The sequence below is a fragment of the Eumetopias jubatus genome, unplaced genomic scaffold, assembly GCF_037043125.1.
Source record: "Eumetopias jubatus isolate StellerSeaLion01/CBP00866 unplaced genomic scaffold, mEumJub1_p1.0 scaffold_7, whole genome shotgun sequence".
NCBI classification, from domain to species: Eukaryota; Metazoa; Chordata; class Mammalia; order Carnivora; family Otariidae; genus Eumetopias; species Eumetopias jubatus.
The window spans coordinates 108,580,147-108,594,975 of NW_028274813.1; the positions used below are offsets into that span (position 1 = coordinate 108,580,147).

Consider the following 14,829-nt stretch of genomic DNA (forward strand, 5'->3'; position numbering starts at 1 on the left):
TCCTTCCTGGACAAAGCCGCTGGTGCTCTTATGCTAGTAAGTGCTGAGTTTTAGAACAGTGGAGTGGATGGATGGGTAGGGAAGTGGGTGGATTCATTCATTTAGTAAATATTGAATTTACCTATTTTGCCAGGCACTGTGCTAAGTGATGTTAGGAAGTGAAATTTGAGATCTGAGATCTGAAAATTGCTTTCGCATTAAGTAAAGCAAGGGCTATGGTCAGAGCTACCCTGTGCATTGGTTCCAGGAGAATAGTGGGGATGGGGGAAGGACTTCCCCAATATGCTTCATTCTTCAGGGAGACAAACATAACTCTAGCTAACCTTAGCCTATTAATTCAAATCCATTGAGTTAACAGGAGAAAGAATATAGAGCAGGTAAATGCAGGCTTTAGATACACACTAGGAGTATGGAGGAAGTTCTAGGTGGGGGCAGAGAGGGAGAGTTAGCAGAACTCTGTCTTACTGAAAAACAAAGGAAAGCAAATAAAAGAACAAGATACCATATTTAACATAGTTGGTCCTCAAAGATGATGACACCCAGTATTAGTAAGTCATTATACAATTTGTTTGTTTGTTTATTGAGAGAGAGAAAGCATGCACAAGCAGGCAGGCTGCAGGGGCAGAGGGAGAGAGAATCTTAAGCAGACTCCACATCCAGTACAGAGCCCAATGTGGGGCTCAATCTCACAACCCTGAGATCATGACCTGAGCTGAAATCAAGAATCAGACACTTAACCGACTAAGCCACCCAGGAGCCCCTTAAGTCATTATACTATTGATGGGTCTGGAAATTGGTGCATTCCATTTGACAGCAATTTCACAATTAGGAATTTATTGTCTGGAATTACTTGCAGAGGTATACAGAGAAAAGAGCAGATGAGACCAGTGCCATTCCTTTCACCTGGGCTTAAATAATAGCATCATAGACACGTAAGAGCTGAGGAGTTTCTTGAGATTGAAATTTGTGCTGGAAGTTGTCTCTGCAGCTGAGTAACTTAGCTCCTTTTAGCATTCTGTAAAAGCCTACAGAAAAAATCCCAACCTTTCAATTTCCTTTGAACTCAAACACGCATTTATTGAGCAACCAGTGAATGCAAGACTTTGGCTGGGCTGGGGAGGGTGCAATGCAGGGATAACTTAGATCTGCTTCTCTGACCTCAAAGACTTTGGTATAGAGAAGACTGACTTGTAAAAATAAAACACAGTAATTAAATGAAAAAACAGCTGTAATATAGCTTGTGGAAATATGGGATAGGGAAAATACGATTATATTCTAATTGGAGAGGTGAGGAAGGGGTGGCTTCCTAGCAGATGTGGCATTTGGGCCTTGAAACACAAGTGGATTTTGATAGGTCTGGGAGGTTCAGAGGAAGGACAGGTTGGTATCTCTTCCTTTAGGTTGGAAGAGCATGAACTGTTATGTTAGTCTTTATTGAGCACCAACAAGGTGCTATGTGAAATGCAGAAGCATAAGAACAACTATAAAGGGAAGATACAATACATCCCTGAGGAAAAAAACCATATAATATTAAATGATACTGTGTGATTAAATATCAGAACAGTTTAGAGTCCAGAGGTGAAGCAGAGATACAGGCCAAACACATTTTTTTTTGGTAGTGAATTAGTCACTTTAAAATATTTCAGTGAAGGGCTCCTGGGTGGCTCAGTCACTCAAGCATCTGACTCTCAGATTTTGGCTCAGGTCATGATCTCAAGATCGTGAGATTGAGCCCCGTATTGGGCTCCACGCTGGACATGGAGCCTACTTAAGATTCTCTCTCTTCCTCTCCTTCCATCCCTCCCTCCCTCCCCCTCTAAAAAAATAAAAATATTTCAGTGAAGTCAGTAGGAGAAAGCATGAGGCATAAGATGCATATTATTTTTACTACCTCTCCTTTAAGCTTCTAGATTTTGTAAAAAGTTTTTAATTACATGAGAAATGCATAAGATATAATACAATCTTGTTTGAAAAATTCAAGAGATGAGAAAAAAACTAGAGTAAAAAGAAAAATTCTCCCTTCAAAATCTCCTCTTTTCTACCCAATCTCATTTCTTTTCCTAGAAGCAAGCACTGCTATCAGCTTGCTGTGTTTTCTTCCAGAATGATTTCTGGAGTATTGTAAATATATAACCGTGCTATGACTTTACATAAATGGATATGTGCTTTTCCACACTTTAAAAAATACTCAATACCCTATTTTGGAGATTTTTCTATGTTAGTACATAGATCATAAAGTACACAGAGTTAAAAGTCATTCTTGGTAACTAAATTTCCACAGTAAGGATACACCTTGGCTATTTCACCATGTCCATTTGTTTTTGTTTTGTTTTGTTTATTTAAGTAATCTCTACATCCAATGTGGCGCTTGAACCTATGACCCTAAGAGTAAGAGTCACATTTTCTTCTGACTGAGCCAGCTAGGTGCCCTTCAACATGATCATTTGGATGATCCATAAGATGAAAGCCACTAAGGTCTTACCCGATTTATATAAACATACAAAAAAGCAAAAAACAACCCCAACTCTGGGCTTAACAGTCAGACATCTTCTTTGAACCTCTCACTTACAGCCCCTCACTCAATTCGGGAGATGTAAGTAATCTCTGCAACCACCAAAACCTGTGAGGGGGTTCTGTATGTAAACTGCAATCAGTATTGGGGAAACAGACTATACATCATCCTGAATCCACCCCCAGTCTATGGTTTATGCTCTCCTGTCCTCCAGTTTCCTTGGCTTTTGATATTGAAAATCAAGCAAACATGTCCACTAAAAACACAAACAAAACAAATTAACAAAAACAAAACTTTTCACTTAAGCAGCAGCTCCTATAAGTGATTTAGCTTTCAACCCCATCATGAATTGAAAAAAAAATCCAGCCCTTCTTTTGACTTCTCTGTTCAAGACTCTAGCTGTCCTTCCTTGAAGCACATACATTAAGGTGACCACAGATATCTCAATGGTGGAATAAAAGGTAGAGGGACAAGAAGCCCAGGGAGGGTGAGACCTCAGTTAATACTTCAAATATAATCCACTACAATAGAAAGATTTCCCCAAATTAGATATACTTGATGAACACCATTTTAATACTTGCCCAGTATTCTAACAATATTTTAGAATATTTATTTAGAAACAAACTTTACCATTCTTTTTAAAAAAATTATATTATAGATGATGATCCATTACGGCTATCTTAGGACATATTCACCACTGAACTTATATAATTTAGATCATAGTATTTATAGTATGTTAAGCCTTTTGTCACATATTCCAAATAGCTTTCCAAATAGTTGTAAGCATTTGATTCTAGAAGGCTGCTAGAGTGCTGGTAGAGCACACCTAAGACTCCTGCACCAACCTCGAAAAGGTTGTCTGTAGCTGTCACCATTTCCTCGGCTCTTAGTCATTCCTCCACTCACGTAGTCTGGCTTCTGCCTAAACTACTCCACTGAAACCACTTCTGTCAAGGATCCTGTTGCTGAATGGAAGTTGTTCTCCTGTTTGACTTCTCAGAGGCATGTGACAGCCTTAAACTCCTCCTCTCCCATGAAGCTTCCATTCTTTCCTGCTTTTCCTCTCCCCATTTTCCATCTCCTTTGCAGGTCCATCCTCCTCTTTCTAGCCTGCCAAGTTTTCCAGGGATCTAACGTAGGCCCAAAGGGCTTCACCTCTAAAAGCTCTCCTCAGGCAATCCCACATATCTCCACTTCTAGATGCTGATGCCTCCTATACCTCCCTCTTCATCTCAGCTTTTTTCTAGGGCCCCACATCCATTCGCTCACTGGACACGCCCTGCCAGTAGGATGTCCCAAGCCCATCTCAACAGAACAATGTTGAAACTAAACTTCTTTTCCTCCATCCCCAACTCCTGTATTGCCCATCTCACACCACACGCAAGGTGCTCAAGCCAGAAACATGAGCATGATCTCCTCTCTCAGTCCTCACATTCAGACAATTTCCCAGTCTTGTTGATTCTAACTCTAAATGTCTTTCAGATCTGTCCACGGGCCCCATGTGCTCTGCCAGAATGAGTCCAGGTCTCTGTCAGTCCGTGCTTGGATTACTGGAACAGTCTTCTAACTTGGCTCCCTGCCTCTTAGTCTTGCTTCCTTCCCTCCAACCAGTTCTCGCCACAGCAAGGAGAGCTTTCTGAAATGCAAATCTAATGACACCTTACCCAGCTCTAAACCTTGCAGTATCTCCCTATTGCCTCAGAATAAAACCCATGCCCTTTGCTTCCTGAAGCAAAGATACGGGTGCATATAGATTTTTAAATATTACCCTATAGTAAAACTTATTCTTGGTGATGTACAGTTCTGTGAATTTTAACACATGCATAGATTCTGAGGCCACCACAACTACCTGCCACTCCGAATCACTCCCTCATGCTATCCTTTTATAGCCAGGCTCTCCCCCATCCCTAACCCCAGACAACCATAGCTTGTCCCATAGTTTGGCTTTAAAAGGGGGGTGGGGGAATCTTTTGAAAAAACAAAACAAACCCAAGCCCCTTAAAGTGGCTTTAATGACTACTTAGCTCTCCTCCCTCACCTCCAACACCTGCCCCATCGCTGCAATTAGACCCGACTATTTTCGGTTCTCGGGGTGCGTCCAGCTTTCTTCCATCTCGGGAGCCTCCTCCCCGCCCTTTTGAGCTGGGGGACCTCCTCTGGGCTTCACAGTGCCGAGGGTTTCCCCCACTGCAGCACTTCCACGCGGCTGTAACTGCCAGGCTACTCGTCTGTGTCTTCCATCAGACAGTTCCTTCCGCGCAGGGGAAGTGTTTCAGGCACGGCTACACGCCCAGCCTTCGCGGAGCCGCCGAGTCTCGCCACATCCCAGCCCTCACAGCTCCAGAAGTCTCCCGGGCTTCTAGACGTTCGGAGCCCGGCGCGCGGCGCAGAGCTTCGAAACCCGAGCGAGCATGCGCACCGGGGCGCGGCGGAGGGCTATCGCCCCGCCTCCTGCGCGCCGCTCCAGGAAGGGCGGGCCTCGGCGGCTCGTGCTCCCCGCCCCCACCCCTCGCTGCGCCTGCGCGCTGGGGACAACCGTTGCAGGGCGCCCACGGCCCTGAGCGGGGACGGTCGCCGTAGACACCCTCTCTTTTCGGCCCTGAGGTACCCGGCCTGGTGGCCCAGGACGTTCCCGTCGCATGGCGGAGTGCTGCGGACGATGCCCATGAAGTTCTTAGTCCTTCTAGTTGCGCTGTTGCTGTGGCCTTCGTCCGTGCCGGCCTACCCGAGTGAGTGACCGACCTGCGGCGGCAGCGACCCAGGGGATACACCTGGGGGAAGTCCCAGGTTCCCGGGGCCGTCGGAGACCCGGTCCTGCACTCCTCCCACACCTCACTGCCCCGGGTCCTAGGCCTCCGATGCGGAGGTGTGTCCCTCTTCTCCTTGCCCCTTCCTCCGCGGCGACCTGCACGCTGCCGGCAGCGATGCGGGGGGCGGGTCCCGGGCGTGACCCGGGAAGCGCCGGGCTGGGCACACTGGGCTCGCGGGTGTGACCTCACCTCTGGCGGACACATTCCTTGACGTTAACCTCGTCCCCTTTTGCCAGAGTCTGTGCATGTGGGATAAAGCAGGGGTCTGCAAACTGCGGCCCGCGGGCCAAGGCGGCCTGTTTTTGCGTGGCTGGCTGGCCAAGGACGGTTTTTACGTTTTTAAAGGTGAATATGAAATGTAATCTCTCCTGACATGTGGAAAACTATGAAATATCAATTGCATTGTTGATAAATAAAGTTTCATTGGAACACAGCCATGCTCGTTCCTTTTTGAATTGCCCATGGCTGCTTTACCGCATTATAACAGCAGGGTTAAGTAGTTGCCACAGAAACAGTATGGCCTGCAAAGCCTAAAATATTTACTTCTGGCCCTTTACGGAAGAAGTTTGACCCCTATGGTGAAACACGGAGAGCAAGTGGATTGTGGTGCCTGTCTAGGACACTAACTGACCCCCCTATGCACTCCCACAGTGCATCCCGGTGCGCAGGATTCACAATCGTATTTAAGCAGAATTGAAACTTAACGACTTGGACTTGTTCCTGTCCCTCCCCGATAGCTGAAAATCACACCTGCCAAGACTACTATATTAACATGTGGAGACGTTGAGGTATTTAAGTGGAGTGTCTGATACTGAGACTCCGCATAAGACTGGCTGTGAGGCTTGTCCATCTAGTCTTAACTAGTTCATTGTAACATTTAGTAATGTTGGGGTTGGTTTAACCAAATAAATAAAGTTTAACACGTAGGTGTGAAAAAAGTATCAAGGAACATGCCAGTTATGAGGAGCTATATTTCAGAATTGTTAAAAGGTCTTAGTTAAAAATTAGATTTAAAAAAAGGAAATACAGCACAACCTAAATCATGACTGGTAGTGAAAAAAATTCTGGATAAAGTGTCCTAGATCACTAAAGTTAGCGCTTTAAATACTAGCACTTATGATAGTTAGCTGTTTTAAACAGAGATCTTTGTAAAATGTTTCTTCTTTGCCATAAAGAAACACACCTTGAAGATGATATCTTTTCTTGATGTCTGATGGTCGTTATTACTAACATCAGTTATTGCATTTTGGTAGCTGTAGATCAGTAAGTCACAACTGACTGACATGTATGGAGACTTTAGTTGAAGTGACATTAATACAGTCATAAAGTACACTCTGGGCTTGCTGGATCCCTACTTAACTCTGTAAGCTCCGGCCTAACTGCATCGTTTTGTGGCCTATTCTTTTTCTTTGTGGCCTCTTCCCTAAGTTTTCTTAAGGCTTGTAGGAAATGAAAAGATACTTTTCAGGAAAGAAATTCATTTTGTGTTGAATGTATAGATGGCACAAGACATAAGGAAAATATATATAGATCATAGAAGATAGTTTGAAAATGTAATTTACTTCTTTTCCACAGAAGTGGGTTAAGGGATATGTAGGGCAATATTAACATGGCTACTTTCTTTCTCTCATTCTTTTTCTCTAAGTAATTTTAATTTTGTTTATGTATTGTTTGGAATAAGTACACCAAAAGAAACCAGGTTTATCCTTGTGTTTGATTTAAATCAGATTTGTATTCTTTATTTTACCTGGCCACTATTCCAACATTTGTTGGTGAGAGAATCATATAAAAAATGTTATCATGCCAAAGAAAAGGCACATAGGTTTTTATAATGAAAAGTGCAGCTTTGACCTATTTTTCTAGAATACTAAAACAGTTTTGAGGTCATCTTATACAGACATCGTGGGTATTGTATTAAGTAATTACATTTATTGAAAACCTCAGTACTTCTTTTAACTGTCCATACCTTTCTAATATGCCCAACTCAAGTTTAGCTAGTACTTGTTTAATCTAAGTTCAGTTTGACATGAATAAGGCTTGGATGTACAGCAGTCTGCATTCCTGTACATGCATACACATCCTGATGGTGCTGGATAAACACCTTTTTACTATATACTTAAATTTATATACATTCAATTTTCTTATATCCGATTTTTCCATAGTTTTAGTTTTAAATATTTTCCAAATTTAAAAATCATACCTCTTTAATGTATTTGCAGTATATAACTTCTTAATGAGAATTCTTGTTGCTTTAAAAAATTATAACTTCTAAAGTATCATTTACATAATAGTTATATATTTAAATACTATTAAATTATGTAATTTGCCTTCTATAATTTTAAGTCACCAAATATTGGTGAGCCTGAAGCTACAAACACAAGAATGTGAAATATTAGCTTTTGGGCTCTTTTTTGTATCTCGTGGATAAATTGTTTTTTCCTGGTTATCTCTTTGGATCAGTCAGCAAAGGTAGAGTAGATGATACAGGATTGTTTTAAGCTTGGATAAGAAAACCTCTTAACTTGCTTCTCTAGGTTGGTGTTTAAAGAAGGCTCAATATTTACATTTTTGGCATATATCTTTGTCCTTAGAAGACCTTTGTCCTAATAGACCACAGAAGGCAAGGGAAGTAGTAAAGCAGCAAACGGCAATAATTGTTGAAATGTATTGGCAAATACATTAAAAAGAGAAGCAGATTCCTTTTATCTCAAGTACATTCAAAAGATAAAGTTCACTTCTGATGCTGCAAGTCCACTTTACATTGTTTCATTACATTGTTTCAAGGCCCCAGGCTATAGCACTGGGAGGGTCTCTCAGACCTGTAAATGGAAGGCCATGACATACTTCATTAATGTTTTAGATAATGAGGAGCATGTTACCATATATGTGAATGTCCAGAGAGTTGCCTTTAGAGGTGTAGCAGTAGTTGCATTAGCCTGTCCTTTAATTTTTTATCAGAAAAAAAAGCCGTCTTTCTGTTCTTTTGAGCTGCTTTTTGTGTTCTTTTGATAAGATCTCATGTGTTTTTATTTTATTTATTTTTAAAGATTTTATTTATTTATTTATTTATTTGAGAGAGAGAGAATGAGAAACAGAGCACGAGAGGGAAGAGGGTCAGAGGGAGAAGCAGACTCCCCGCTGAGCAGGAAGCCCAGTGTGGGACTCGGTCCGGGACTCCAGGATCATGACCTGAGCTGAAGGCAGTCACTTAACCAACTGAGCCACCCAGGCGCACAAGATCTCATGTGTTTTTTAAAGACTTCTTGTTTTCTGTTATTAGCTGGTTGTCCTAAGACCACTTTGTAGCTTCCCTACTCTGAATGGGTTCAGCCATCCTTCTGAGGATACAGTAGAAGATGGTATTAGAGACCAAAGTACCTGGGATACATAACAGACTAACGTCCTTGGGTGATATTGTTATTTAGGTCATTTTATTGAACAGAACTAGAAGAGAGCTATTTCCAAGTCATGAGTTTGCTTTGGTTCCAATTAAATTTTAACATCAGTCCTGGGATAAACTGGTTTTTAACTCCACTGGAACTGAATTTGTAAACCTTTTTATAAAAGTATTATTTGGGATGCACAGCTGGCTCAGTTGGTGGAGCATGTGATCTTGGGGTTGTGAGTTTGAGTCCCATGTTGGGTGTAGAGATTACTTAAAAATAAAATCTTAAATAAATAAAAATATAATTTAATGAAGCTGTTTTGGTTATGTGTTGCAGCATACAGACCATCCCCCAGATTTATTATTTCTCATGGTCTATGGGTTGACTGGGCTCAGCAGGGCAGTTTTGCCTCATATGGTGGATTTGAGGTCACTCATTCAGCTGTATTCTGCTGGAAGCTCAAGTGGGATGAGAACATCCAACATGGCCTCTTGTCTTCCAATGTCTTTCTCTACATGACTTCTCATCTTTTAGTAGTCTCGCCCAAATGTCTTTTTACCATGGCACCTTGCTTCTAAGAGGGAACTTTACAAGCCCCCAGTATGCAAGCTCTTATCAAGCCTATGCTGTGTCAGACTTTGTAATGTCTCCATAGGCCAAGACAATCACATTGGGCAAGCCCATATTCACTATGGGAATACGCTAACCAAGAACATAAATATCAAGAAATGCAAAGTCATAAACTTACATTTATTTTTCCCCCCAGCTTTATTGAGGTATAATTGACAAAACTGTAATATATTTAAAGTATACAGTGTGATAATTTAGGGGCGCCTGGGTGGCTCAGTTGGTTAAGTGTCTGCCTTCGGCTCAGATCATGTGGGATCAAGCACCGCATTGGGCTCCCTGCTCAGTGGAGAACGTGCTCCCTCTCCCCCTGCTCCTCCCCATGCTCTTCTCTGTCTCTCTATCAAATAAAATCTTAAAAAAAATATACAATGTGATAATTTGATATATGTCTACATTGTGAAAGGATTCCCACCATTGAGTTAATTAGTACGTCACCTCACATAATTACCTTTTGTGTGTATTTTTGTGTGTGTCATCAACCATAGTCACCATACATTAGATCCTTAGGCCTTATTCATCTTATAACTGAAAGTTTGTACCCTTTTACCAGACTCTCTATTTCTTCCACCCCCAACTCTAAAGTTATATTCCTTTACCTGGAACACTTAATTAATATGAACAAAATTACTTGTTTTGTCTATCCGTAAAAATTTAAATTAACAAATTATAGGAAAACTGGATGAATAACAAGATACAATGTTTCCCTTTGTGTCCATTCTTTGAGTGTACCCCACTAATGAAGCACGGTTATTAGAACTTTGATTTGAGTTGCAAGTACCTCATCTTGGTTATTTGTGTTCTTTTTAATTTACAAATGTTGGTGTGTTAGCTGGCAGTTCTTAACATGATGACAGAGTTCAGATATTCTTATTTGTATCACTTCTGTAGAATAAGGGAAATCTATTTGTGTTCCCCCTTAATGACATGGATGGAAAATACAAGGAATTTGTTCTCCAAATTAAGGACATTCAGCCAGAGTCTGGTCCACCTATACATGATTCCATGCTTGGGTATATGTTAAGCATTATATACATGAGTTCTTTATCAGTAAAGCCATTCTGTTTTTCATTCCTGTGGTAATAAAAATCCTAGTTATATTCAAATCTTTAAAAAAAGGAGCGTCCGTGGTTCTTGGTTAAATTTTGAGTGTAATCACCAGATGCCATAGCAAGGTTATAGGCCAAGGCAAAGTAAAAATGCATTTCTTAAAGCACAAAGACCAGAGGTATCCTATTGAACTTTAATTTCATGTGAAAGTTAAAAAGTTTATCTTTTCCTCTTTACTGAGCTACCAAGTTTCCTCCACATATGGAACATTTTACTACTACCTTTAACTTACCACATATTTGAAAATTAACAGTATTATTGGGCTTTAAAGACTTTGTTTTTTTTTTTACTTTTTATTGTTATGTTAATCACCATACATTACATCATTAGTTTTTGATGTAGTGTTCCATGATTCATTGTTTGTGCATAACACCCAGGGCTCCACGCAGAACGTGCCCTCCTCAATACCCATCACCAGGCTAACCCCCTCCCCCCACCCCCCTCCCCTCTAGAATCCTCAGTTTGTTTTTCAGAGTCCATCCTCTCTCATGGTTCGTCTCCCCCTCCGATTTACTCCCCTTCATTCTTCCCCTCCTGTTATCTTCTTCTTTTTTTTTTCTTAACATACATTGCATTATTTGTTTCAGAGGTACAGATCTGTGATTCAACAGTCTTGCACAATTCACAGCGCTCAACATAGCACATACCCTCCCCAATGTCTATCACCCAGCCACCCCGTCCCTCCCACCCCTCCACCACTCCAGCAACTCTCAGTTTGTTTCCTGAGATTAAGAATTCCTCATATCAGTGAGGTCATATGATACATGTCTTTCTCTGATTGACTTATTTCATTCAGCATAATACCCTACAGTTCCATCCACGTCGTTGCAAATGGCAAGATCTCATTCCTTTTGATGGCTGCATAATCCATTGTGTATATATACCACATCTTCTTTATCCATTCATCTGTCGATGGACATCTTGGCTCCTTCCACAGTTTGGCTGTTGTGGACATTGCTGCTATAAACATTGGGGTGCACGTACCCCTTCGGGTCCCTACATTTGTATCTTTGTGGTAAATACCCAGTAGTGCTATTGCTGGATCGTATGGTAGGTCCATTTTCAACGTTTTGAGGAACCTCCATACTGTTTTCCAGAGTGGCTGCAACAGCTTGCATTCCCACCAACAGTGTAGGAGGGTTCCCCTTTCTCCTCATCCCCGCCAATATCTGTCGTTTCCTGACTTGTTAATTTTAGCCATTCTGACGGGTGTGAGGTGGTATCTCATTGAGGTTTTGATTTGGATTTCCCTCATGCCGAGCACATCATTAGTTTTTGATGTAGTGTTCCATGATTCATTGTGCATAACACCCAGTGCTCCACGCAGAATGTGCCCTCTTTAATACCCATCACCAGGCTAACACATCCCCCTGCCCCCCCTCCCTTCTAGAACCCTCAGTTTGTTTTTCAGAGTCCATCATCTCTCATGGTTCGTCTCCCCCTCCGATTTACCGCCCTTCATTCTTCCCTCTCTTCTTCTTCTTTTTTTTTTCTTAACATACATTGCATTATTTGTTTCAGAGGTACAGATCTGTGATTCAACAGTCTTGCACAATTCACAGCGCTGACCATAGCACATACCCTCCCCAATGTCTATCTCCCAGCCACCCCGTCCCTCCTACCCCAACCCCACTCCAGCAACCCTCAGTTTGTTTCCTGAAATTAAGAATTCCTCATATCAGTGAGGTCATATGATACATGTCTTTCTCTGATTGACTTATTTCACACAGCATAACACCCTCCAGTTCCATCCACATCATTGCAAATGGCAAGATCTCATTCTTTTTGATGGCTGCATAATATTCCATTGTGTATATATACCACATCTTTATCCATTCATCGGTCGATGGACATCTTGGCTCTTTCCACAGTTTGGCTGTTGTGGACATTTCTGCTATAAACATCAGGGTGCACGTACCCCTTCGGATCCCTACATTTGTATCTTTGGGGTAAATACCCAGTAGTGCTATTGCTGGATCGTATGGTAGCTCTATTTTCAACGTTTTGAGGAACCTCCATACTGTTCTCCAGAGTGGTTGCACCAGCTTGCATTCCCACCAACAGTGTAGGAGGGTTCCCCTTTCTCCACATCCCCGCCAACATCTCTCATTTCCTGACTTGTTAATTTTAGCCATTCTGACGGGTGTGAGATGGTATCTCATTGAGGTTTTTTTGATTTGGATTTCCCTGATGCTGAGTGATGTTGAGCACTTTTTCATGTGTCTGTTGGCCATTTGGATGTCTTTGGAAAAATGTCTGTTCATGTCTTCTGCCCATTTCTTGATTGGATTATTTGTTCTTTGGGTGTTGAGTTTGATAAGTTCTTTATAGATTTTGGATACTAGCCCTTTATCTGATATGTCATTTGCAAATATTTTCTCCCATTCTGTCGGTTGTCTTTTGGTTTTGTGGACTGTTTCTTTTGCTGTGCAGAAGCTTTTTATCTTTTTTTTTTTTTTAAAGATTTTATTTATTTATTCATGAGAGAGAGAGAGAGAGGGAGAAGCAGGCTCCCAAGGAGCAGGGAGCCCGATGCGGGACTTGATCCCAGGACCCCGGGATCATGACCTGAGCCGAAGGCAGACGCTTAACCATCTGAGCCACCCAGGCGCCCGAAAAGCTTTTTATCTTGATGAAGTCCCAATAGTTCGTTTTTGCCCTTGCTTCCCTTGCCTTTGGCGATGTTTCTAGGAAGAAGTTACTGCGGCTGAGGTCGAAGAGGTTGTTGCTTGTGTTCTCCTTTAGGATTTTGATGGACTCCTGTCTCACATTTAAGTCTTTCAACCATTTGGAGTCTATTTTTGTGTGTGGTGTAAGGAAATGGTCCAGTTTCATTCTTCTGCATGTGGCTGTCCAATTTTCCCAACACCATTTGTTGAAGAGACTGTCTTTTTTCCATTGCACATTCTTTCCTGCTTTGTCAAGGATGAGTTGACCATAGAGTTGAGGGTCCATTTCTGGGCTCTCTCTTCTGTTCCATTGATCTATGTGTCTGTTTTTGTGCCAGTACCATACTGTCTTGATGAAAACAGCTTTGTAATAGAGCTGGAAGTCCAGAATTGTGATGCCGCCAGCTTTATTTTTCTTTTTCAACATTCCTCTGGCTATTCGGGGTCTCTTCTGGTTCCATACAAGTTTTAGGATTATTTGTTCCATTTTTTTGAAAAAGGTGGATGATATTTTGATGGGGATTGCATTGAATGTGAATATTGCTCTAGGTAGCACTGACATCTTCACAATGTTTGTTCTTCCAATCCATGAGCATGGAACGTTTTTTCCATTTCTTTGTGTCTTCTTCAGTTTCTTTCATGAGCATTTTATTATAGTTTTCTGAGTACAGATCCTTTGCCTCTTTGGTTAAATTTACTCCTAGGTATCTTATGGTTTTGGGTGCAATTGTAAATGGGATCGACTCCTTCATTTCTCTCTCTTCTGTCTTGTTGTTGGTGTATAGGAATGCCGCTGATTTCTGTGCATTGATTTTATATCCTGCCACTTTACTGAATTCCTGTATGAGTTCTAGCAGTTTTGGGGTGGAGTGTTTTGGGTTTTCCACATACAGTATCATATCATCTGCAAACAGTGAGAGTTTGACTTCCTCTTTGCCGATTTGGATGCCTTTGGTTTCTTTTTGTTGTCTGATTGCTGTGGCTAGGACTTCTAATACTATGTTGAATAGCAGTGGTGAGAATGGACATCCCTGCCGCGTTCCTGACCTTAGGGGGAAAGCTCTCAGCTTTTCCCCATTGAGAATAATATTCGCTGTAGGTTTTTCATAGATGGCTTTTATGATATTGAGGTATGTACCCTCTATCTCTATACTCTGAAGAGTTTTGATCAAGAAAGGATGCTGTACTTTGTCAAATGCTTTTTCTGCATCTATTGAGAGGATCATATGATTCTTGTTCTTTCTTTTGTTAATGTATTGTATCATGTTGATTGATTTGCGGATGTTGAACCAGCCTTGCAGCCCAGGGATAAATCCCACTTGGTCGTGGTGAATAATCCTTTTAATGTACTGTTGGATCCTATTGGCTAGTATTTTGGTGAGAATTTTTGCATCCATGTTCATCGAGGATATTGGTCTGTAATTCTCCTTTTTGATGGGGTCTTTTTCTGGTTTTGGGATCAAGGTAATGGTGGCCTCATAAAATGAGTTTGGAAGTTTTCCTTCCATTTCTATTTTTGGAACAGTTTCAGGAGAATAGATATTAATTCTTCTTTAAATGTCTGATAGAATTCCCCTGGGAAGCCATCTGGCCCTGGGCTTTTGTTTGTTGGGAGATTTTTGATGACTGCTTCAATTTCCTTAGTGGTTATAGGTCTGTTCAGGTTTTCTATTTCTTCCTGGTTCAATTTTGGTAGTTGATACATCTCTAGGAAT

The 14,829-nt window shown here is 41.5% G+C and overlaps 1 protein-coding gene and 1 long non-coding RNA gene across 2 annotated transcripts in view; one reads left to right on the forward strand and one right to left on the reverse strand.

Annotated features, from left to right (window-relative positions):
- LOC114206499 (uncharacterized) overlaps positions 1 to 4,907 on the reverse strand; it is a 60,551-nt gene extending 55,644 nt beyond the window's left edge. Inside the window, exon 1 of the long non-coding RNA XR_003608643.2 lies at positions 4,551 to 4,907. This is a non-coding gene — a long non-coding RNA (uncharacterized LOC114206499). The remainder of the gene's footprint in view (positions 1 to 4,550) is intronic.
- A 139-nt stretch (positions 4,908 to 5,046) lies between these two features.
- Positions 5,047 to 14,829, forward strand: part of SPESP1 (sperm equatorial segment protein 1) — a 34,523-nt gene continuing 24,740 nt past the window's right edge. The window contains exon 1 of the mRNA XM_028100323.2: positions 5,047 to 5,241. Within this exon, the coding sequence (XP_027956124.1) occupies positions 5,172 to 5,241 (70 nt within the window). The 5' untranslated portion in view covers positions 5,047 to 5,171. The remainder of the gene's footprint in view (positions 5,242 to 14,829) is intronic.